Here is a 25,114-nt window from a genome sequence, read left to right as displayed (position 1 = left end):
GCGTTAAGGTCATTTCAACGAGATTAACCTGAAAGCACTAGTGGGAACACAACGAATATGACTGCACATTTACGCCGACATCATCCTAGTGCAAAGACAAAAACAACAAGCATGCTACTAACTTTAGCCGAGTCATTTAGACAGCTGTTAGCACATGATTCTCCTTATGCTGCTGAGAATATAGCCCAGAAGAAGCGGATAGTATAGCTTTTATTTTGGAAAGAGACATTTCTCTGTAATAAACTCTCTTTTCCAAAGATGAGTGATTCCTCAATCAGATACAGGGCTTGCAATATCGCTAGCCCGACGTCCCGGAGCTAGCGATTTTTTCAGTCGGGCTACCAAAATCTATCTCTTCCCTGAACGTCGGGCTATTGTAGGAAAAATATATGTCAATGCTTTTGCATTCTTTCAGAAATGTAGCTGGGTAATTATGTCATTGGCATCGGTGAGCCACTGTCAATATGTGACATATTGAAGTCGCGTTTGAATTTGCGCTTGTTTTTTGCTTTCACTTTGCAATCGTGCGAACTGTGTATCCGGTTGTTCAGTCTGACGTCTAAACTCCGCTGCGGGTCCATATATCAAACGATCACTATGGCATTACTGAGAGTTGAAAAACTGTCTAAAGTCTTTCATCTTTAATAAAATGATCAGCGTTCTGCTCTACCAGGTCTAACAATTGAGTTTAACATCCAGGCATCCATGAAAACGGAATTTATGACATTTAACGGAGTTAGAAGTTAGCAGGATGTTAGCTCGCTAGCTTCTATCTAAATACAATATAGCATGTCCTGACTGATTTATACATATATATATATATATATATATATATATATATATATATATATATATATATATATATATATATATATATATATACATACATATATACATTATATATATATATATATATATATATATATAATGTAGTATATGTAGTGTGTGTGTGTGTGTGTATATATATATATATATATATATATACACATATATATACACATATATATATATATATATATATACTACATATATATATATATATATATATATATATATATATATATATATATATACACTACATATATATATATGTAGTATATACATATATATATATATACACATATATATATATATATATATATACTAGGGGTGCAACGATACACAAAATTCACGGTTCGGTTCGATACTTTGGTGTCACGGTTCGATATTTTTTCGATACAAAAAAAATGTTCATGCCTTTTTAATTTGTCATTTATTAAAATTATAAATATATATTTTAACTCAAAAGTACAGTTTTTAAATTTAACCCTAACCCTTGTGCGTGTTTTTTATTTTGACAGCGAATGCGCACCTGCGGACCACTTATGTGCAGCCCTGGTTATTTAGCTCATCATATTGCAGTCACAGAAATTATTTTGTCCATGAAACCATAAAGCTGCACTTTCTTTTTGCCTTATAGTCTGATTTGTCATAACTTCTCCGTTTTGTGGTAAGCTTTTCTTTGGCTGTCACTTCTTCACCCTGACCTGTCTTATTTGGCTCAGCAGAACTGAAATGCTTTTACACGCACTCACATAAGCTCAGCGATTCTCTGCGCGATCAACCTCTCACATGTTTAAGCTGCGGGAGATTTCACTTGTCATGTTTGCATAGTAAGCTAACGATTAATAAGACGATGTCAGAGGAATTGGTGCACAAATTATCATCACTCACAGATCAGTGCTGTCGCTCTCTATACACAGTTCGCACGATTGCAAAGTGAAAGCAAAAAAACAAGCGCAAATTCAAACGCGATTGCAATATGTCACATATTGACAGTGGCTCACCGATGCCAATGACATAATTACCCAGCTACATTTCTGAAAGAATGCAAAAGCATTGACATATATTTTTCCTTCCTACAATAGCCCGACGGGCAGGGTAGCCCGACTGAAAAAAATCGCTAGCCCCAGGACGTCAGGCTAGCGATATTGCAAGCCCTGTATCTGATTGAGGAATCACTCATCTTTGGAAAAGAGAGTTTATTACAGAGAAATGGCTCTTTCCAAAATAAAAGCTATACTATCCGCTTCTTCTGGGCTATATTCTCAGCAGCATAAGGAGAATCCTGTGCTAACAGCTGTCTAAATGACTCGGCTAAAGTTAGTAGCATGCTTGCTTTTTTTTTGTCTGCTTCCACTTGTCTTTGCACTAGGATGATGTCGGCGTAAATGTGCAGTCATATTCGTTGTGTTCCCACTAGTGCTTTCAGGTTAATCTCGTTGAAATGACCTTAACACCACAACACGGCAAATCTCCGTTAACGAGCTACCGCCGATCGCCCCGTGCATGGGGCTAGACGGCCAACACGTTAACGAGCTAACTGCGCTAACACACTAGTTCCCACCCATGTAATTGAGCATTGCGTGGCACATCCAACATACTGTTTTACTTTAGTCCATGACTCGCTTACCTTCAGGGTCATACGTCACATGAAAACCAAAATAATTCCAAACGCCAGATCTGAATGAGAGTGGGGAAGTCCACTTCTGTCTCGCTAGCTTGCCCTGCGCTCTTCCTTCTGACCATCCTGTCTGTGTGGAGCACTCAGTGGATCTGCGCTGGACAGTGCAGCCTAGGCGGAGTAGTCGAACGCAGATTCACTGAGCGCTCAACACAGACAGCATCGTCAGAAGGAAAGTTGATAAAATAAATTACAAATGTTGTATTGTTCGCACTGTATCGAACGGTTCAATATCAATACGAATATCGTTGCACCCCTAATATATATATATATATATATATATATATATATATATATATATATATATTTATTTATTTTTCTACAGTTGACAGGCTAACAAACCCTCCTGTGTCAGTGGCAGCTGAACTTCATTCAACCATGGCCTGCAATGACTTTGCCAAATTCTTCACAGAAAAAATCCAAAAGATTAGACAAGCAGTTGGTACATCAACAGCAGATCCAGGATATGTACTGTGTCCACCAAAAAACTGTTTAAACACCATGAAACAGTTTCAACCTATTAACAGCAAAGACCTGGAGGACATCTTAGGTCAACTGAACTCCTCCTCCTGCTGTTTAGATGTCCTGCCAACAAGGTTTTTCAAAAAGGTCTCAAAGACTTTAGAGTCAGACCTGTTACAGATCGTCAACTTTTCCTTAATGTCAGGTGTGTTTCCAGAACCACTAAAAACTGCTGTAATCAAACCTATACTGAAAAAGGACAATCTTGACAAGACACAAATGAACAACTACAGGCCGATCTCAAATCTCCCATTTTTAAGTAAGATCATTGAAAAAGCAGTTTCTCAACAGCTCAGTTACTTCTTAAAACAGAATAACTGCTACGATGCCTTCCAGTCAGGTTTTAGACAGAACCACAGCACTGAAACTGCTCTGACCAAAGTGTTCAATGACACATGTCTGAATACAGACAGTGGAAAAATGTCAGTCTTAGTTTTACTGGATCTCAGTGCAGCATTTGATACAGTTGACCACAACATATTACTCAAACGACTGGAGAACTGGGCAGGACTTTCAGGAACTGTACTAAACTGGTTCAAAACATACTTAGAAAACAGGAAATACTTTGTATCAATAGGTAACTTCACATCTGAGCAGACAAGTATCACATGTGGAGTTCCCCAAGGTTCCATCTTGGGACCCCTTCTGATGCTGGCCTATAAAGCTCTGAATGGTTTAGGACCAAAATACATCAGTGACCTCCTGACCCAGTATGAACCTTCCAGATCCCTCAGGTCATCTGGATCCGGTTTTTTATCAGTTCCCAGAGTCAGAACCAGACACGGAGAAGCTGCATTCAGCTTTTATGCTCCTTATATCTGGAACAAACTCCCAGAAAGCCTCAGATCAGCTGAAACACTCAGTTTATTTAAATCCTGGTTCTCAGCTGCATTTGAATAAAGCACCAAATCTGCACTGTTTTACTTTTAAGCGTAAATTTCAAAACTCACATTTTAACTACTGATTTTATCTACTGTTCCTTTTCTTGTTCACAGGAGCTGTGTCCAAATTCATAGGCTTCATCCTCCTGAGGCCGCATTTGTAGGCCGATTACGTCACAGTGACGCGACAAAGGCAGTCCAAATTCGAAGACTCCTCCAAACGCGTCCTCCTTTTCCCTGAATTTGAAGGATGGGTCGGGTGTATCCTTCGTGGCCCAACCTATCCCAGAATTCATAGCGCGGCCCAGGCAATTCCAGTTTCCAACAATGGCAGCAGCTGCTTATTTTTAAAATTACTCTTATTATTCTTTCTGGGTCACAAAGTAAACTTTTAACATATTTTCAGGCGAGAATGTAGCTGTGCAAACTTCAAGTATCTGCTCAGTTTATCAAGACACCACATATTTTCAAAAGCGCTCCGACATTTTCGGAGACGTCTGTTACCCACCAGCTCGAAGCTGACCGGGAGGTCAAGGCTCACTAGAGCCGTGAGAACACCGGACTCCCCGCACATGATTTTCAAACCCCCCGTGATCTTTCACTACTCAGGTTAAACATATATAAGTCACTTAGATAACCTAAAACTGTTATAGTTTGGCTTTTTTCAGTGTTTTATTTGTTTGTGTGTAAATCGGTTCGGCTGAGATTAAAGTTATAGTTTTCACACAGCTGAATAAACGTCAAACAGAAAACTGATTATACAGAAGTGTGAGATGGTCGAGAATATACTCCGGTGTCCTGTTATATTTTATATATCAAGGAGCAGATGGCAGTTTATTAAACTCCACCGAGACAGCGGTGACGCAAATCTGAAGGCTCGACTGTTCCATTTCACAGCCTCACACTTCCAGCCTTCTCGGTCTTCAGAGGATCCGGCCCACATAGACCGCGAAGGCCGGATCCTCCAAAGGATACGGCCTATGAATTTGGACACAGCACGGGAGAACGCTTAGTCAAATTTATTTTCAAAATGAAATTGATCAGTTTTTAACTGTCGTTATATTATGTCTCTAGTAAATCCTGGATCTTCAACTATCCAACAACTTTTGTGACACTGATATGTGATATATGTAAATCAAGCCAAACCTGTTTTCATTCATTCTTATTCTGGGAACACAGATCAACCACTAAATCAACATCTTTGATGAGGAAGCTTGTTTCCTTCAATTGTATCTTCAATGCTTCACTTTTGGTCACTAACCCAAATAAAGATCTGCTGAACTCATGGCTGTATCTGAGGTAAGCAGGTCATTGTGAAGCTACTGGAAAAGAAAACTTATCATAGCGGACTTTTAGGGCTGTATTTACTGGTCTCTGTGCTTTCGCTGATTACTGTCAGGTGGTCCATTCCCTTCCCGTCCTCTGTCTGCTGGGCCTCGGGAGCATCTGTCGTTGAGGGTGGGGCCTGTTGGTCAGAGCTGGTTGGTTGAGAAGTCACAGCAGTTTGGGCAGCTTCTCCATTCTGCTGCGTGGTGATTGGCTGGTCTGGCTGCTGGGGTTCCTCCATATTACCGGGCTGATGGATGGCGCTGGGGCTGGTGGTCATTGGACGGCCGAAGCTAACTGTTGAGGAAATCTGAAGGCAGGGCTTGTTCTGAAAAGAATTACAGAGATGCCGTCAGTTATGTTGCTGCTATGAAAGTCATTAGGGCATCATTCTGATTATTGATTGGCTGATTAATTTGGCTAAACCGCCAGCTGCATATAAAAACAGAACGTGGCAGATCAGACTCGTGGAGGAAGAGCTTTGCAAACAGAAAAACACAACCACTTTATTCAAGGTCCTGGTATAATCTACTTTGCATGGTGAAGCATTTCTTGATTTAAGAATGCAATCAATGGCAGCACGGTCCAGATGATCCAAAGGTTGCAGCATCCATACTTTGATTAAGAGCCAGAGTTCCTTTGTTGCAGGTCCTAATCATGTCTGCATTTATATAAAGCAACCCTCAAAGTCATGTCAGCATTACTGTGTAACAGCCAGCACTGCTCAGAGTTCATGTTTATCTATATCCATATCTGGTTTTCAGGTGCAGCTACCAGCCACCTCCAGCTTTTCTGGGGGACATTGAGCAGTTTGAGTCCCCATGTAACCCCTCCAAGAGTCCTGGGTGATGAGCTGGAGTGCGACTCAAAAGATCCCTGTGAAGAGACAAACAATGGACCATGCCAACTCACCCAGGTTACCAAGACCCCACCCTGGATCCAGGCCAGTAAGAGAGGTTGGGCACCAGGCGCCAGGCCTTTGGTGCAACATGGCTCCACCCTCCTGTGGGACATCCACCCGGAGGAGCTTTAGAGGTTCAGTGCTTGGTGCAGCAATGCTTTGTTTATCTGATTCCAGTTATCAACCTAAGATTTGTATTTTATTTTATTATTTTAACTGAATACAGCATTAAAATGATTTGCCACTCTTACTCCAACGACATTAATCATTGCAGTTTTGCTGAAGACATTCGGATGGCCCTGTTTGGACTCCATGTTCTTGGATGTGTAGGGTTACTGTTGTGAGGAGCTATAGTTTACCTGAAAGCACAACCCTTTCCTTACCCTAACCGTGTAGTGCCTGAACAGAATTACCATAATGAGTAAAAGTGAAAAGAAAGCTTTAAGGTCTCCACCCTCTGAATCTGCAGGTCTGCTGTGATTACCAGTAAATGAAGACATTAAAGACACCTCGAGTGTAACAGTGAGACACGGGCACTGAAATTATAAAGCTCTGTGTTGTAATTTCAACTTTGATCTGGTGGTGGCAGCGTTGCCTCAACCAAGAAAATACCTCCAAATAGTCAGAAATCCTAAAGCGTAGAGGCCGATGTCCCCATCTCGTTGTTCTGAAAGCAGAAGTAGAGAGTTGGGTGGAGCAAGCACCAACTTGCGAGAGGCTGCACGGCACTAACGTGTTAACGAGCTAACCACGCTAATGCATTGACGCCGTGCAGCCCCACGCACTGGGCGAGCCGCACTAACTCGAGATTTGCTGTTTGCATGCGGTTATGGCGTTAACGTCATTTTAACGAGATTAACGCTGACAGCAGTACTTCTAATATAATGTACGACTCTGCAGATACAGACGAGGTTTTACAGGTTTCTGTTGCACTAAAATATCTTTGTGTGAGTATTTGTAACATCACAATACCACAAGTTGCTTTACGTCATCCTCCATTTTGATTTGGGGCGTGAAGCGAGCAGCATCAGAGTATTTGTAGCAGCATGATTAGGGATGATTGCATAGCGCGGCGGTGGGTGTGGATAATTTTGCCGAAAAAAAACGGCGGATGAGGGCCGGCCGAAGAGTAAACTTTAAGTAAATCCTGAATATTATGTCACTTATTTATGTGCAAACGTTTAATAACGAAGAACATTAAAACATTACTGTTGGCCACATGTCGGCAAAGTCATGTGACATTAGTGACGTTTGTACTAACTTGGTTTTAAAGCCTTTACTTTAAAATATACGGCGTTCAATAGCTGAGCTTAATCTTACAGAGAATGATCAAAGCTCATGTAGAAACAAACAAATGAACAAAAGATTTTCTCCTTCATTTCTGTCAAACACAGCTGTATGACACGTTTCCAGCTGTTAGTATCATGGTTGCTAGGCAACCTGGGCATCACAACGGAGGCTAGACCGCCCATTTCACAAGCCTCGCACTTCCGGCCTTAGCGGTCTTTGAGTACGCGGCCCATGAGGATCATTGAGGCTGCGTACTTTAAGGCTGCAGACCCTGAATTGGGATACAGCCAATAGATGTGTTAGCAAATAGCGAGTCAGATTCCGATCAGTCTGAAACCACGTGATCGGCTCTGGACATCCCTACTCCTGATAGCATCATCTTTATTGGCCACGACCTGCTGCTTCTTCCAGACTAATGGCAGTCGGCATTCCTGACGCCGGTCCAGATATACTCAATTCTTCTGGATGAAGCCTCAAGTGGCCATTAGAGGAACTGCAGTCGTTGGGCACTTTGTTCAAACTGAAAGCAGCTTTAGTTTATTTGATGAATTTTCTTTTAAGAAACGAAATTTGATTTTGTAGTTTTTAAATCATGTTGTTCTTTTTGGTTTCAATGTTTATGTGTTATAAAAAGAGGAGATTAATAAACTAATTTAAATGCATAATTTAGCAACAAAAGCAATAATCCTTCATATATCCTTGCATGCTTTCAGCAGGTTCTTTCCTCTCATAAGTTCAGTTTTATTAAATTGCAGCGTCCTGAGAACGAGTCGGTAGATGCAGCAGAGGAGACATGATATTAAAACTATAATGAAAGAACAGGATTTCTGCTCTGCTGGCGTCAGAGATATTAAAGGAAACCAAGCCTCAGATGAGTCCTGAGGCTCCACACATAGAAACCACTTGGTCCCAATTATTCACCATTTTACTGATTATTACTTACTTTTCATAAAAGTGAACACATCAATGTGAGAGTGTGAAAAAAGTTTCATTGCCAGTGAAATAACAGCAATATTGACACGGATCACATTAATTGAAATCAATCTTTAACCCTAAATTTGTTTATCTACTATTTTGTCTTTTTAATTTTAGCAGCTCCTGCTTGCATAAAGAATCCTTCTCTCCAAATCTATTCATTCAAAAGTCAATTTGATTCATTTTATCAAGCAATAAATAAATAAATTTAGAATAAAATGAAAACACATGTATATAAATATTGACTTCTAAACTTTTCATCTTATTTGGATTATTTATTGAGATGTTCCTTTGTAGGCGGAGCCTCTGAGCTGTGATGTTCAGAGTTCCTTTATCCTGAGCTCCTTGTTCTTAATAAAAGTTGAGATTCCTCCAAATGGGCCGGGCGGCGGAGTTATTCATGAAATATTCAGACGTTTTCTCTGACAGCTTATCTAACAGCACCAAAGTTAAATGCTGAAATTATGACAGCGGCGTGTCACAAAGCTCAGAATAATTTTGTCTCTCCAAAGGTCGAGAAAAAGGAGAGAAATATTTATAAAACAGATCTGCAGCATCTGTGTGGGTTGATCAGGTTGCTGTTTAATAACAGTGACTCAACACTTTCTTGCTGCTGAGGTTTGTAGCTCGCGGGCCTTCGTGTAGGAGGAGTGAGCGCCGTCAGGAGCTTGGATTCATGCGTCGGTGAACAAAGAGCATAGTAACAATCATGTAATTTATCAGCGACTGAGAAGTTATGGAAGGGTTCATTAGGCTGTCAGTCAGTCTGAGTACGAGCAGGCGGAGGAGTAATTACAGCCTTCAGTCACAACAGCTTTATCTGTTTTTACATCCTTGGATTTAAACGTGAACAATGTCTGAACCAGCTGTGACATCCTCAGATCTGATCCGGTCAGGTGACGGGCGCTAGCTCAGAGCTCTGAGATGACAGCATGTGGATGCGACATGACGCGATTGATAAGACGCTACCTAAGGAGCGTATCCTCGATATTCACAATCCTCCTTTCTGAAACTCTGAATTATCAAATTTAAAAAAGGACCCGAGATCAGTGACCAAACCCATAAACTAACCAGGCAAGTGTTACAGCGGAGGGTCGATCTCCCCGTAGACTTCTACAGGACCAGAAGTCACGCTGTAAGCAAAGGTATCGCCACCTGGTGGCCATTGCAGAATGCAAAATGAGAATGCAGCTCAGAGTCCACATCGCTCCTCTGCTTTTAGAAGGCAACAAAGAAAAGAAACTGTCCCAGCTGGGTCCACGTTTAGACACACTCATAGAGCTGCAGTTACGTCCAGTAACCACTGTTTCTGTTTCACATGTGCGGCTCCCACTAACAGGAGGTCACGGCTACACTGGGTAACGTGTGGTAGAGGTCCAGCCTGTGCCACATGCAGACGTCCTCCACCATCTTTGTCCTTAAACAGAAAAACAGGAGCCTGGAAACCAACGAGGGAAGACTCCAACACAAGCTCCACACGGTGGATGCAGACAGGTGCCAGCATGAGCTCGTGCTGTCTGCCGCACACGCTTTCTGACACGAGCAGTTCACCGTCAATCAAAAGAGACAGAGTTTAGATTCAGACACATCTTTAAATGTTGTTTACACTGAAAAAATAAAGCCGCATGTATTAAATGTGATCCTTCCACAAACAATACTTCCTGTTTCTAAGAGAACATAAGATAGAACAGGCTTCATTAACACTGAAAACACTGCAGATTCCCTGAGTGCTGATATTTCAGACATTTTTACATCTAAAGTTGTGCTGACCATAAAACTAAGTTTGTTGTGTAAAGAGAGAGGAGCTGAAGCAGCATCATTTATCTGACTTTTTCAAACTTGTGCTGCGTTTGCTCTCGGTTCAGCGCTACCCCTGTGCTCCTCACTGTGATCAGCAGTAATCTTATCGGATCAATCAGACAGGCTCATCGATCCGAGCGATGCCTGGAGGACGAGCTGCTTCCTAAAGAGCAGGGGCTCTGTCGCAGCGCCTACACGCTCGCCGTTGTAACGACTGCCAGGACTGCATCGATCGCTTGTCCCCCTCCCCGAGGACCCAGCGCTGCAGCGCTGCTTCGCTGACTGAAGCAGAGTGTGTTATTACAGCGCTGCACGAAGCTGCACGTGCTCCCTGATGCAGTGCGACCGTTTAGCAGCATCAGTGTCATTCGATGCAGATCACAGGATACGTCTGCAAAACACCTCCGATCCTCCCAAGTCGCTGACGTGCTCAGCATTCAGAGAAGAGGACGAGAGGGTGTTTACCTCTTTCTTCCCCTTCTTCATCACTCAGCGAGGCGAGCACTCGGCTCTTTGTTCTTTTGTTGGTTACCTCAGGAGCTTCAGGTTACAAGAAAACTTCTTTAACTTTAAGATTTAAGTTTCATCCGGTCTCATCCTGGATCTGTGTATTAAAACCCATCAATCATTTAAAATGAAATGTGATGGAGAAAGATGAACTCAGCACTGCTACTCAGGGTCTGTTACTACAGTGACCTCACAGCGGCCATATTATTGGTCACATGACAGAATTAAAAAGGCTCCAACAGCACAAACACGGTCCAGACCTACAGCTACATCCACCTGTCAGTCAAAGAGGCCACACCCCTAACTTTAAGCCTTAATGTGATTTAAACACAGACATCAAACAGTTTGTGCATCAGGATGTAAACGTCTTGATGCTCAATCATCCAGGTAAGCAAATCTCCAAAAGTTGATTCTGTTCATCTGGACTAAACATGTTTGCTTCTCTGGGGACCGACTACTGCTGCCTCTGCTGGATGTTAGAGGAACTGCATGTTCTCATTTTATTATAAATTTATATTCTTATGACTTTTATGCTAAAACATTTTTTTTAGACCATTTTGAAAATGTTTATTCAAGACGAAAATCCAACTGTTTCCAGTTTTCACACAAAACCTTTGATCATCATAAAAATCTGACGTGCTCTGCAGCAGATAACCTCGGATGGAGCTTTCACTTCAGAACCAGCTCGAGAGAATGACAGGAGCACATATAATCATCAGCTTACTGCAGTTAGAAATAAGAATAGTTTAGAAAATGTGACTCTGTCCAAACAGCAGAGAGCTCTATGCGACCCACATCAGAGGCTTCGAGGATAATAAGCACAGGACAGTTTTTTTATCTGCTGCGAATACTTCAAATTTTTATTTTAACAACCTGAATTTTCCTGAACATGGAGACACGGGGGTGTCCTACATAATTAAAGAGCTTCTGCTCAGGATGCCGGTTTGAATTATTTGTTAGACCCGCGAGCTTCAGCGGCTGCTGTTTGGGACCGAGTCTGTCAGACGTATGAACAAACTTACCTATGAAAATTTTAAGCTTCACAGTGAAACATCAAAAACTATGTTTCCATAAAAAACAGGAAAAAAAACTTCCCATAAAAATAAGGATATTTCATCATCATAATGATAAAAAGATTAGAGAAATGAGGGAAAAGAAATCTCACACAAAACAGAAAGAAGCAAATTGTTTCATGTCCATCTTCCACATACAGTCTGTAGTTCTCTAGATTTCTGTGACTAAATCAAACAAAATCAATGAATTTTAATGATTTATTAATCATTAATTTTGCTGATTACAGCGGTACGCTGAGATTTTACTGTCGTGTCAAAGATCAGGGACTCAGATTTCCCCTTTTGATCTCATTGGCTGGAGGAGGGTCACAAGGTCTTTAATGAAGGGTCCTTACAGGAACCGGAGTTTAACATTAATTAACCTGCTGCTGCCTTCGTCCTGTCAGCGAGCGGCAGGATTAGCGCTGCGAGCTGTGGCGGGCACTCCGGAGGGAGCGGCAGCAGGAAGACACGACCATCGCAGCCATTAGTCTGTTGTTTTTAGCTCTGCGGCGGCGGCGTAATGACTCGGGGCTCTGCAGATGTTTGTTTCATGCTGCTGGGCCAGTCATGATGCGCTGACATGATAGAAGCCTTTAATGAAATCCTGGGTAATGGCTGCATCCCTGCAATCACAGACTCTGAGCTTGTTGGGCTGTAGCTGCGAAGCTGTGGCGCTAATCAGCTACAGGACCCTCTGACAACATGAGTCTGAGAGACGAGGCTGTAACAGGATGAAACAGCCTCACAGCCGTTGGACAAACATGGACTCGTATCAGCTGTTTTTACACCACAGACACAAAATGAATCCGTTCAAATTTTATAGCATGAAAAAAAATATGTTTGGAGGCTGGATGGAGATTTCAGAGCTGTGAGTCATCTCACCGTTCACTTAGATTTGTATTCTTAATGTGATTACATCCTCCAACGCCCCGTGACCCCGGAGGTCCAGTTTGTTTCCAGAAGTCTAGATTTTCATTTTGTTGAATTTTAGTAACTAAAATCTTTTTCCTTTCATGTTTAGTTTGTTTTTCCTCTCTAGAACAGCCTGGATCCAGATTCAGATCATGTTTTACGATGGGTCAGGGTTTGGTCCCGCCCCAGTCATAAAACCCCTCTAGGTTAGAGTTAGGGTTCAGTTTCTCTCTGCCTGTCTGGAACAAATGTAAAAGCCTCTGTACGAGCTTTTCTTTGAACAGGAACATCTTCCACCTCGTGAGAGTTTGCCTCTTCGACCCTGATCCAGCATGGTTGACTGGAGAGCTGGTGGCTGACCTGATGGAGGTATGTAGAGGAGCTGCAGAGGCAAAAGCACTCCAACCAGAAGTGGACTCTGAACCTGATTCTTCATATGCTGACTTTGTCTTCTTTATTTCGGTTAAAGCTGTCTGTAGTCCTGTGCAAAGGTTATAGATGTTCACTTCTCCAACGCAGGCACCATGAGAAAGACTCAACTTCAACTACAAGAAGAACGCAGAGCCCTCAAACAGATGGATCAGTCTGGGATTGTGCGGGGAGTTTCAGGAGTAATCCACACAAGAGCTGTGGAAAGTTCACTGAGATGCTCCAAAGCCAAATGAGTCCAAGACCAGTGTAAAACCCAAAGCCCCAATCCCAACGTCCATGCCACCGACTTCCAAGTCCTCCGAGATGATCCAAAACCAGCCTAAACCATGTTCATGGGCGAACCCTGATCCAAAATACTGCAGCAAGAGTCCTGACAGGGACTAGAACAAAAGCTGATTTCCCCAGCTTATCTTCATGACCTTGTAGTACCATATCACCCTATTAGAGCACTTCGCTCTCGCTCTGCAGGCCTACTTGTTGTTCCTAGAGTATTTACTCTTCACCCCCGCAGATTGGTGCAGCGGTCGCATCACTGCAGGTGCTGAACCAATCCATCTGTCAGTCTCATGCTCCCCTCACTGGTGGACAAGACCCCGATATAGCTGAACACCTCCGCCTGGGGCAGTAACTCATCCCTGACCGGAGTAGGCACTCCACCATTTTCCGGCTGAGGACCACGGCCTCACGGCAAGGCTGGCAAGGCACCGGCGTGAGGGTCAGATGACATCATAGTGACATCACATCCAGCCTCCATATTCAGCTAAATTCAGGTTCTACAAACTGATCCAAACTCAGCGGCCCCACAAGAGATTTGAAGCAGTTTTGAAAGGATGAATCTTTGTTTTATTTTCTAAACTCAAAATTCAACTTCCTGTTTCTCGGCCTGGTCACAGAGCGGCCATGTTGCTGTCACCTCCTCGCTCTTCGGGCGGGTCACACCTCCTGACTGTGACTGCTCTCAGTTAAAGCTGTCCCCGTGACTAAAACCAGCTCATGCAGTCAAACGGAAACATTCAAAGTCTTTAAAGGCAGACTTTCAAAATAATATTCACATTTTTTTAGGCAGTTTAATTTGAAATTCTTTGGCCGACTTCAGACTGTAAACAATCTGCTCTTGTTTCTTTCAGTTTTTTGGAAATGAAATATTTTCAGAGTTTAACCTCCAGCTCGAGCAAAGCAGGATAAACTGATCCACTAGGGGCGGGTTTTGATGATCGATTTATCGATTAAAATCGATTCTGGCTTGGATAAGGTGATATCATTCATTCAAATCCTGAATTGATTTTTTAATATAAATTTATTTTGCCCGAAATACCAGAATCTCAGTTTCAACAACCACCAAAGATGAAAACAGTAACTGAGAGCAGGAACAGGCTTCTGCACAGAGACGTGAACACAAAGCTCGACCCGCCGACGCATCAGGATCAGCGAGCTGTGACTTTCTCACCGACGGCACGGACACGGTCGGGGCTGAAAGCCGACAGCTCGCTGACTCTGTCGGCGGGTCGAGCTTTGTGTTCACGCCCTTTTTGCGCTGATTCTGAAGCTGTTAGTTTGATCTCTCTCCAAACAACATTGACCGAACCAGCAGCAAAAGAAGATCCAAACTACGCTTCACACAAACATCGTCATGGATTCACTCTGACTTTTGCTGTTTTGCTTCCACCAGGATAAAGTCACACTACATGCACATTCTCTGCCGTTGTTTACAGGCTGTCGGATGCTGTTTGTTTCCTTTTACTTACTTCCGAAAAGAAAAACCTAATTTCTGTCGTTCAATACTGAACAAATTTAAACTTTTTGAAATGATACAAAATGCAAAACGCTGTGTCTGTAATAAAACCGCTGTAACTTCAGAGGTGATGTTCATGTGCTGATTAATGGTTTTCTTTCGTTTTTGATCGACTGCAGAATATTTTTATAAAATCCAGAACAGGAAAATCTGCTTCATGTTTTTCTGTTTTATCTTCAGCTGCTTTGACACAAAGGCCTCTGCTGTGATGCTCACACCTTTGATAAAGTCTTGCGTGTGTCAGCTTCCTTTTTATAGGTACAAAAATATGTAAATGTGCTGATCTGAATTATAATATTTCTGACTGTCTGAGGCAAAATTTCCCAGATTTAAATCGAATTGAATCGATTCGGGACCTTGTGAATCGGAATCAAATCGATTCTAGAAATCAGTCACGATACCCAGCCCTATGATCCACCTCAGGCAAGGACTGCACGGCGGCGAGGCAGCAAGGACACGAGGCAGCAAGGACACGAGGCAGCGAGGACATGAGGCGGTGTCTGTTTTCTAGAAAATACCCAAAAAGCTTGAATGAAATCCTGCGAGGCAGCACGACTGCAGCCATATTTTATACATAATTAACACGCAGTGATGCATGAACATGTCCATGCCTCTCTCTCTCTCTCTCTCACACACACACACACACACACACACACACACACACACACACACACACACACACACACACACACACACACACACACACACACACTTTGTATGAATGCACCAAAACCTTCATCTTCATCACAGGCAGACAAAGAAAAGAAAAGAATCCAGCTGGAGGTGTGATGCAGTGACACACCCACCCAGGCGGAGGCAGCCGCACATGTCCTGCACATCCAACCTGTGAAACTGAAAGATTTTTCCCGGGACGCTCACCTGGTCCTAGTCCAGCACGGTAAGCTGCAGGGTGAGGTTCATCGTGTCTCTGCAGGAGAAGTGGGAGGTACAGATCCCCCGATGTGAGCGATAGGAGCTGAAATGAGAGATGACAGTACGCTGCGCTCGGCGAAACACCCGTCAGATCTTCTATTAAATGATGCTGTGGCTCGCTCAGCCTCCTCTCACTAAGATCTGTTTGATTTGTGATGCAGAGAGTCTGTGCAGCAGCTCCGTCTGCTCCACCGCAAGAGGTGAAAGGAAAGGGAGGGGTGCTTTAAGAGTGTGTGTGTGTGTGTGTGTGTGTGTGTGTGTGTGTGTGTGTGTGTGTGTGTGTGTGTGTGTGTGTGTGTGTGTGTGTGTGTGTGTGAGAGAGAGAGTGTGTGTCGTAGTAGTAGCTGCCCTCCTCTCCCTCTTTCCATCTTTCCTTCAGTATCGAGCTGGCTCAGGCTTAAAAGCACCTTCTGACAGAGCCTTCAAAATAAAAGCCTCAAGATGAAAGCTCAAACCCTTTTCATTGATGTTAGTGCCTCTCTGCCACCAGATCTGCTTTTACAAAAGTTGAAATCCCTGATCCAACAACCAGACTCTGACCCATATTTAGCAGAATCTGCGACATCAGCCCCAAATTAAAACCTGAAATCAACCCTGTGAGGAAGATTTCTATTGGTCAAGACAAGCACCACGAAATCTGCTCAACTCAACGACGCCTCGTACAACCTCGACTGTGAAAAAGTTAGGATGATATATCAAATATAAATAAAGCTGCACAAAACACAAAAAATGATGATGTCAGCGGCACAGGTCTGTGTTTCCTCTCTAACATTAGTCTGTGATGTCTGTGAGCCGAGGACAGCAGCTGGTCTGTTGGAGGATACTTTTCTGACCTTTTATTGCTTCAGTCTCAGCTTTGTTGAGACGTGTTTCTGCCATCAAATGAAAAATGAGCTCATATTAAACATTTGATATATTTCTGTGTTTTTATTGTGATTTAAAAAAAGCTTATGAGATTTGTATTTTCTTTCTTTAAATAATTTCCCAGGTTTTTGACTCTTACTTTGAATAAGACCCTTATACTGAGAATCATGTGTTTCCTGCCCTCCAGTGGTCACAGTGTGAAACTGCATTTACAAACGTGTTACAGGTGCTCAGTCTGACACACACTTTCCTGGTAGTTCTTTCAAAATAAGAGGGGAACCAGTCCCATAGACTCCTATGTTAAATCCTTACAGCAGTAATAAACATGTTTACAGCCGGATACACAAACTGTTTGGTCTCTGTGGATCATTTCCCCGTCATAACAGCTGTTTGTATAACTCACCCTCTAAAGTTTGCATTGCTAGGGGCGTGGCCTCTTTGACCGGCAGGTGGAAGTTAATACAGGCGGCTGTAGCTGCTAGCTTTCTGCTAGCGTCACCTGAACTGGACCTCTGGACCGTGTTTGTGCTGTTGGAGCATCTTTCATGACATCATCAGATATGTCACATCTCTGCTATGAGGTTACTATAGCAACAGGCCGTCCAACAAGGCTGAGCTCCAGTTTCAGCGATGGAGTCTGCGGACAGAGACTGATGACCACGCTTTAATTTTGAAAGACCGGAGCTGAGCAAGAGCGTTTCCTGTCGGGTTTGTTGTTTCCGGTGTGGATGCAGCTGTTGGAGGTCCCAGCATCAAAATGACCAAGCTGCAGCTGCTGAACGCTTACCTGACGGAGCGGCTGACGGTGGTGGTGAAGGAGATCCTGGACGTGGTGGAGGACACGGTGGCCGAGTACCGGGAGGAGACTGCCAGAGCCAAGCGGGAGAACGAGAGCCTGCGGAGGCAGCTGCGGGACATCCTGCTCCTGGAGGCCGGGACCGAGTGGCTGAGTAAGGGCCGAACTAGCCGGCTAGCTCCGCGAGAGAACGCGCATTCAGAACTGCGATGAAAATCCGCCTGTTTAATAGAAATACGCCGCTTTAACGTTAAATTCAGGCTTAACTGCAGATTTTCACGGTTTTATGTGTTGTTAAGGACGGATTCGTGTATTCGGCATCATTCAAACCGTCTGATTTTACCGACATTTTTACGATAGATGTGACTTTCTGTCATTTTTCGTGTCAGTTCCTTTTTGCCTTCGAGCCTAATGAGAGTCACCTGATGTAGGTACTCATTTCACTTTTTTTCACGCAGTGTTTTCATTTAAAGTTTATTTACACAACGTATCTCATTTACCCCATTAAACATAAAGGGGGGAACACAGCTGAGCATTAAATTGACAGACTGTCACATTGACTTTGGTATGAGGAGCTTTGCGTGAGGTGTCAGTTGGGGAGAGCTGACTTTCAGGAAGTTTGAAGGACTTTCGGTCATTCGGGTTTCTGTTAAAGGGGAATTCCGTACATATTTACGGTACAGCACATTGAACTGTAAAAAAACACACATTTGCATAGAAACCAGACGGTGAGCGCAAAGGAGTTGTTTATGTTCGATAACCTGTGAAAATATGTCAACCTCTAAAATAATGAGGATAACTGGCTGACGCCTGGTGGCACTACTGCTTAACATGGAGCTGTTCTGCTTTGTTTTATGTCCTGTTTTAAATATTGAGGTCAGTATAAGTACATGTATCCCTGTGAGCTTAAAAACATTTTTTTAAAATGGCCCCACCCACCTCCTGTTTATGAAGAGCAGCCAATCTGAAGACAGCTGGCTTAGAGGACAAGGGGCTGTCACTATTCAGGAGTGACAGTGTAACACAAAGGGAGCTTATTTTGAAATGTAATCATGCAAAGCTTTTCTTGGGGCCCAAAAACAAGTGTAAACTCTGGAGCTCCAGGTGTGAGTCGAATGTTTCTTCTGACGTGCTGGACGTCGTTCGGTTGCATCAACTGTTTGCTTTCTGTGTTTCAGAGTCCACCAGGTCCAGTCTTGGTTTGGCGGCTCCCGACCAGCCTGGTGAGCCCGAGTGGAGGCCTCGCTCCGAAGAGCCGGACTCTCGCCCAAACCCACCCAGACCGCCGCCGCCGAACGTGGACAAGCCCACCCATGAGCAGGTGGTGTCTGTGCAGCTGCTGGCGGTCCACAGCGACTCCTCTCCGGGGCCGGTGCACCTGCCTGTGGAGAAGAAGCTCTTGGAGCTGCGGGACGTGGCACCAAAGCCTGACCGTCTACAGGAAGCGTATGGGAAAACTTCACCTGTCACCTCGCACTCCTCCCTAAACCCTCCTACTGTCTCCGTCCCCAAAATTCACATTGAAGTTCCTGCAGTGCTCAGGGAGGAGCCCCGGGCTCCGCCCCCCGCGCTCATCAAAGCCGAACCAGAGGAGTACAGCGTGAGCAAGCCCAAAGGTCGCACGGACTCTCTGACCGAGGCCGCAAACGGTGCCGCCGAAGAGTTCTGGAGCAGGGTGGAGGCGGAGAGGACGGTGGTGGTGGTGCGCGCTGAGAGGCAGGAAGCTGAGCGGAGCAGGAAGTCCTCCCAGGAGAAGCCGGCAGCCGGAGACAGCACAGCCTCCGCTTTCATCCCCGAACTTGTCCATCGCTGCCCGCGTTGCGGTGAGGCCTTCGGACAGGCCGCCAGCCTCCGCCTCCACCTGGAGCAGAAGAGGAAGACCTACGCCTGCGACTGGTGCTGCAAGTCGTTTGCGCAGTCGGCAGACCTGCGGCGTCACCTGCGCACGCACACAGGGGAGCGGCCGCACCGCTGCACCTTCTGCTCCAAGAGCTTCAGCCAGAGAGGAAACCTGCGGCGTCACCTGCGCATCCACACGGGCGAGCGGCCGTACAGCTGCCCGTTCTGCTGCCGCACCTTCAGCGACGGCGACACCATGAAGAAGCACAAGCGCACGCACTCGGGAGAGAAACCATACCGCTGCGCGCAGTGCGCCAAGACCTTCACCAGCGCCAGCGGCCTGCAGATTCACATGAAGAAGGACATGTGCTTTGTGGCTAACGCCTGATTGGGCGCTTCGGGAATGGACGCCATTAAGATAGAGCGGAATGACCGGGCAGAAATGCTCAGACACAGCAGCCAATCACAGTCATCGAATGAAAGCTGGATGTATGACCGATGACGTCGCTTTGCAGGGATGCACCGGTCTGATGTTTCAGGCAGCTGAAGCCGTTTCAGGTGTTCTGTGTTTACTCGCGTTAGCAGCTGGCGCAGCAGAGAGCACACTAACAGCGACGGTGGGCGGGCAGCGTTTCGTGCTGATGCACCCACAGATTTCTTTCTCTGTGTGTAAAACTTCAAACACTGCTCAGCGATGGCGTTTCCCATCCCAGCTTCTTCTCTTGTTTTTTAGCTTTTAGCTCCATGCTAACATGCTCCATGCTCCTGCTGTCTGCTCCTCTCCATGTGTGAGGAGGCGCAGGAAATCCTCCGCACTCAGCTCCAATCAGAGCACAAACTTTACATTTATGTATTTATCTGTCACTCGGTGAGATTAAAAATCACTTTTATTGCGAGCGAGTGACGGACCTACCAGCAGAGGGCGTTTTAACCCCTTATCACAGGGGTGGGCAGTTCCAGGCCCCGAGGGCCGGTGTCCTGCAGGTTTAGGTCTCACCTTGGGTCAACACACCTGAATCACCTGATTAGTTCATTACCAGCCTCTGGAGAACTTCAGGACATGTTGAGGAGCTAATTTAGCCATTTAAATCAGCTGTGCTGGTTCAAGGACACATCTAAAACCTGCAGGACACCTGCCCTCGAGGCCTGGAGTTGCCCACCCCTGCCTTATCAGCCAGTTTCATAACCTGAAACAGTTCCTGTCGTGTAACAATGGGCCGCGTTTTAGATTTTACCTTCGGCTTTTATTCAGATTATGTTCTGGCATCATGAAGCTCACTCAGACACTTTAGGACTTTCCAGAACTTTAAGTAAATGTATTTAAAGCGTCGGCAGCGATGAGCCGTCTTCGTGCTCGATCAGTTTCTGGGACAAATCCTGGCTGATGGAGATTTTTCCCGGATCGTCACAGTTTGTGGGCTTTGCTTTTTAAACACTGACCACAGATCCCGGATCAGAGCGACTGGCGGTTGGAAGAATCCGGTCAGTCTTTAAAAAATAAAAGCTCACAAAGCACAAACCGTAGAATTAGACTTGAAGCCTGCAGCGAGTGTTTCAGCTGCTGTAGGCGACGCTCGCTCTCTGCCTCCCGGTGAGGAACACCTGAAGCCAGTTTTTCGTGGGTGAAGCGTCGGATCGGTGCGTCCCTGCTGCTGTCAGCAGATTTACGGATTCATGTGAACAACAGAAAACTGGTGAAGCTGTCGGTCAGATAGCGGCTGACCAATCAGAGCAGAGGATGTGACTGAGCTGCAGCTGTGAGTCTGTAGGTGTGATCAGAGCGAGCTGCAGCAGGAACTGAAAGTGAGACGCCGCGGGCCAACGTGTGAAGACGTGGGCGAGCGACGGGAAACTGCAGAGGATGAAGAGCACGCTCCTCCTCGTCCTCCCGTCTTTGACACGGTTTCTCTCTAACGGGACTTGGCGGCGTTTGAAGGCAGCTATGTGGACATTATTATTTATCTATTTATTTTCCTCGCGGGTCACTTCCTGTGTGGCGCTTTGTTTCTTCTGTTTCCATCACAAATATACCCGTCTGTTATCACAACTGTCTGCTTACTTTGCACCACGAGGCGCTTCCTGAAACACCTCACTGAGCTGCCAGTTCGTTAGGTACGCCTCTACCTTAAGCTGCCCTCCCCGACCAGCGTTATCAGGGCTCACCTCCGACGCTGTGCCAGCATGGAAGCAGCTTAAGAGTCCTGAAGGCATATGAAAGGAAAATAGACTTTAAACTCACGAATGAGGCTGTTTGTGGACAGGAAGTTGACAGGTAAAGAGGTCGTGGTGAGTGCTCGGGTGGTTAAAGGGTTAAATGTGGCTGTTAATAAACGAGGTAAAAAGACACACGTGGACCCTGACTCTGAAAACTAAAAGTTTTATTTTGACTCAGTGAGGCTAAAAAAGTCAAAACAAAAAAACCTGATGAGGTGACAGGTATCAGGACATCACACGGTGTGCAGAGCACAGATATGCCACCAGAGGGCAGTATATGCTGATGGGCTGGTAACCATGATGTTTAGTGAAATAAGACAGTATAACAGCTGAGCATAGAGCTGTGACATCACACTGAGTGAAGTGTTTTCTCCATCTCAGTGTTTTGGAAGTGGGCGGGTCTGTCTGTGATTGACAGGTCTCCGCCCCTGGTTTATTATTCAGACAGTTCACTGAGCTCAGATCAGCTGAGCTCATTTTCTCAGGTCAAGTCTCTCAAATCAGCGATCCTTGTAAAACTCCTGAGACCCACCTGAGCTCTTCAAATGTATGTAAAAGTATAAAAACTGCCTCCACCTGTGAGACTGTTAAGCTATCAGATCTGACAGATGTCAGGACGCAGCTTTTAACTCTGAGAGGAAAGTAACTGAGTTCATGACAAATACCATGTAAGTCAGCGAGTACAAACAGCTGCTCTGCTTTAGGATCACATTTTAAAGCCTTTATTCAAATATTTCATTCCACAATCTGTGAAAGTGAAAGTGTGCACGCTCCTTGTTTCCTCAGTTATTCCCAACAGGACGAACGGAAAGGCTGATGAAAAACAGGAAATACAAGCGAGTGAATTTTTATCTGAATTATGCTGAAGCTGCCTAATAGTGATCAGTGCTAGCACCTGCAGAGCACACTCACCTGTCCACCGTGTTTACCTGCAGCTCACAGGAACCAGGTGGAGTTCATGTCTGCACCAGGTCGGCCATCACATCGTACAGTCTATTTATTAAGGTTTCAGTGTTTCTGCTGAAACCGCCGTCAGAGCGTCGGCTCATCAGCGCGGCGTACAGAGGCTGAGAAGTCCTGAAGTCCCGCCTCTCAGGAGACCGTCGTGCTAACTCGCTGTCGAGGCCTAACCTGCGCTGAAGACGGTCGCATTCAAGACCAGGCATCAACAAAATCACCTACTGACCAATCAGATCACTCCGAGTGCAGGTGTAAAAAGCTGTTTTGTTGGTCCAAAAGCATCAATAACATCAACGCAGCATCTGTTTGTCGACGTCATGTTAACCTGTGAGGTGAGCAGATCTGTGTCGGTTCACTGAGCTGAGAAACTTGGAGCCATCTGTTTGATACTGGCTCCTCCTGCTCAGAGGAAGAGCTTCCCAGAACTAGAACTTGCTCTTCCTGGTTCCTGATGTTGAACAAAAAATTGAAACCTTTCCTGAGTTTGTTGTGACCCTTTCAGATTCTTCTCTCAGAGTTGAAGCTGCTTCCTGCAGCATCGATACAGACGCCACGTTAAACACAGTCCAGGTGTCTTGCTGTGCTTACCTGATGAGAGCTCTGCTGCATTCAAGGCCCGTGGTATATCTTCAGCCCTGTGTCAGATACAGATGAGGTGTTCACTGTAAATTGGACGTTTTGTTACTTTGAGTTTAGAATTTTAATTTAAACAACAAATTTGGCTTCCAGCGATGTAATTGAGATAAATTATTGATATATTATTGTCATATTCTCTGTTCAGCACTTCTCTGTCCTGTGGCAGCTCTCGTTCGGTTCACATTGATTCATTTCTTTTAGTTTTGTCGGCTGAATTATGAGTAAAGTTCATAAATACACAAGTTTCCAGATTCTTTGATAAACATGAGTTTTGCTGTAACAAAGCAGCCCTGCTTCAGCAGCTGATGTGAGTCAGAAAGGTAAATCACAATAACATTTATATAAAAATATGAGCTTGTAAAAGCCAGTATTAAGCTTGGATCTGAAAAAAGATTTTGTGGAGCTTTGAGGTGAGTTTGTGTTGCGTTAGAGCAGGGGTAGGCAACTCCAGGCCTCGAGTGCCGGTGTCCTGCAGGGTTTAGATCTCACCCATGGTTAACACACCTGAATCAAATGATTAGTTCATTACCAGGCCTCTGGAGAACTTCAAGAAATGCTGAGGAGTCATTTAGCCCTTTAAATCAGCTGTGATGGATCATGGATACATCTAAAACCTGTAGGACACCGTCACTCGAGGCCTGGAGTTGCCTACCCCTGCGTTAGAAGGTTCTTCACATTTATAAGCTGAAAAAGCTGCAAGTGTGGTTTCATTCATCCTGCTGCAAGAATGAACTTGGCTGACAGACTGCAGCGTTCGAGCTGCTGTTGTGCTTTCAGGCAGCAGGGGGCGGCGTGGCGCCAGCCAGGACCATCCCGGCGCGAGAACAGATCCACACTTACTCTCCTGTTTGCATTGCATTCCAAATTTATTGTTGCATCGTACATACAACACCTGATAGAAATGTAAGAACACCTGTAAAGCACGAGCTTAGTGTGTAAACAACGATATCGTATAGAAAGCCACATTCGTACATTCAGTCGTGCATAAAAGAAGACCAACAACAGCGTAAACAGAGTCTGGAACACGAGCCGTCCCTGAAGCTCTCACTTCCATTAGAAAACAGGCAGGCGGAGTATAGAGATATAAAGAAGTATATCAACATATTGCATCATGCAACAACGAGGAAGAACCACTTGTATTGATATATCGTCATCATCAGTCGACGGGATGCATTTTGTTTGTCACAGTCTTACTGGAGAGTGCAATAGAAGTGTGATCCGTGCGTTATGACTCATCAGAGAAGGAAACTGATTTTATCCCACACAGTTTTCATGTTGAACCTGCTCTGGTTAGTGTCTTTAAACGATGTCAGGCACTCTGGTTTCTCCCCCTCACAGGTGGAGCTCCCCTGCAGCGTTAAAGGGGACCTATTATTGTCACATTATGCTCAGCTTTACATTTTTATTCTAGAGTAGCTTTGCATGATTCACAGTTTTTAAAAATTGTCTTTGTCAGAAACAAGCTACTGTCTCGTTATAAGGTTCCCCTCCCTAAAAGCCTACTTTCTCCGGATTGGCCTCTTTCTGGAAGCATCCAGAGCTTCTGAGCTAATGATTGAGGATAACACGGTGTGTATTTGAAACTGTCGATCACATTCTCTGATAACCAGACGTCGTTTTAAAAGCAGCGCCATGTGTACCAAATGTAGCTACATTTAGCTACATTGAGTACACACTGAGTACATGACTAAGTTGTAACACCTCAGACTATATTTTCAAACACCTCAAAAGGCGACATGTAGCTACAATGTATCTACAATGTAGCTACAATGTAGCTACATTTAGCTAAATGTAGCTACCAAATGTAGCTACATTTAGCTATAATGTAGCTAAATTTAGCTACAATGTAGCTACCAAATGTAGCTACATTTAGCTATAATGTAGCTACCAAATGTAGCTACATTTAGCTACCAAATGTAGCTACATTTAGCTACCAAATGTAGCTACATTTAGCTACAATGTAGCTACCAAATGTA

General features: G+C 44.5%; 2 protein-coding genes across 4 annotated transcripts in view; one reads left to right on the top strand and one right to left on the bottom strand.

Annotated features, from left to right (window-relative positions):
• LOC147333248 (uncharacterized) overlaps positions 1–17,893 on the bottom strand; it is a 34,210-nt gene extending 16,317 nt beyond the window's left edge. The window contains exons 1-2 of one of the 3 annotated variants that reach the window (XM_086290309.1): positions 17,481–17,893; positions 5,275–5,560 (exon numbers count right to left, since the gene is read on the bottom strand). In XM_086290309.1, coding sequence (XP_086146435.1) covers positions 5,275–5,512 — 238 coding nt within the window. In that variant the 5' untranslated portion in view covers positions 5,513–5,560; positions 17,481–17,893. Of the gene's footprint in view, positions 1–5,274; positions 5,561–15,775; positions 16,109–17,096; positions 17,316–17,480 lie in introns of those variants that run through there. The other 2 variants (XM_086290310.1, XM_086290308.1) reach the window with 2 other exon arrangements.
• On the top strand, positions 17,146–24,868 carry LOC147333247 (uncharacterized). Its single transcript, XM_086290307.1, has 2 exons — positions 17,146–17,643; positions 18,668–24,868. Exons 1-2 carry the CDS (start codon positions 17,451–17,453, stop codon positions 19,714–19,716), a joined length of 1,242 nt encoding a protein of 413 aa, XP_086146433.1. The 5' UTR covers positions 17,146–17,450; the 3' UTR covers positions 19,717–24,868.
• The last annotated feature ends 246 nt before the right edge of the window (positions 24,869–25,114 follow it).

The sequence above is a fragment of the Aulonocara sp. 'chitande type north' Nkhata Bay genome, linkage group LG4 (assembly GCF_057382095.1).
Source record: "Aulonocara sp. 'chitande type north' Nkhata Bay isolate Kocher_YH1m ecotype deep benthic linkage group LG4, A_spYH_male_GT1.1, whole genome shotgun sequence".
Taxonomy (NCBI): Eukaryota; Metazoa; Chordata; class Actinopteri; order Cichliformes; family Cichlidae; genus Aulonocara; species Aulonocara sp. 'chitande type north' Nkhata Bay.
Note: the sequence above shows the minus strand (reverse complement) of the source record. Positions and strands in the feature narration are given on the sequence as shown.

Coding starts and splice junctions, on each gene's coding strand:
- LOC147333247 (XM_086290307.1), top strand. CDS start 17,451: ATGACCAAGCTGCAGCTGCTGAACGCTTACCTGACGGAGCGGCTGACG. Junction 17,644..18,667: donor GGCCGGGACCGAGTGGCTGA/GTAAGGGCCGAA, acceptor TCTGTGTTTCAG/AGTCCACCAGGTCCAGTCTT.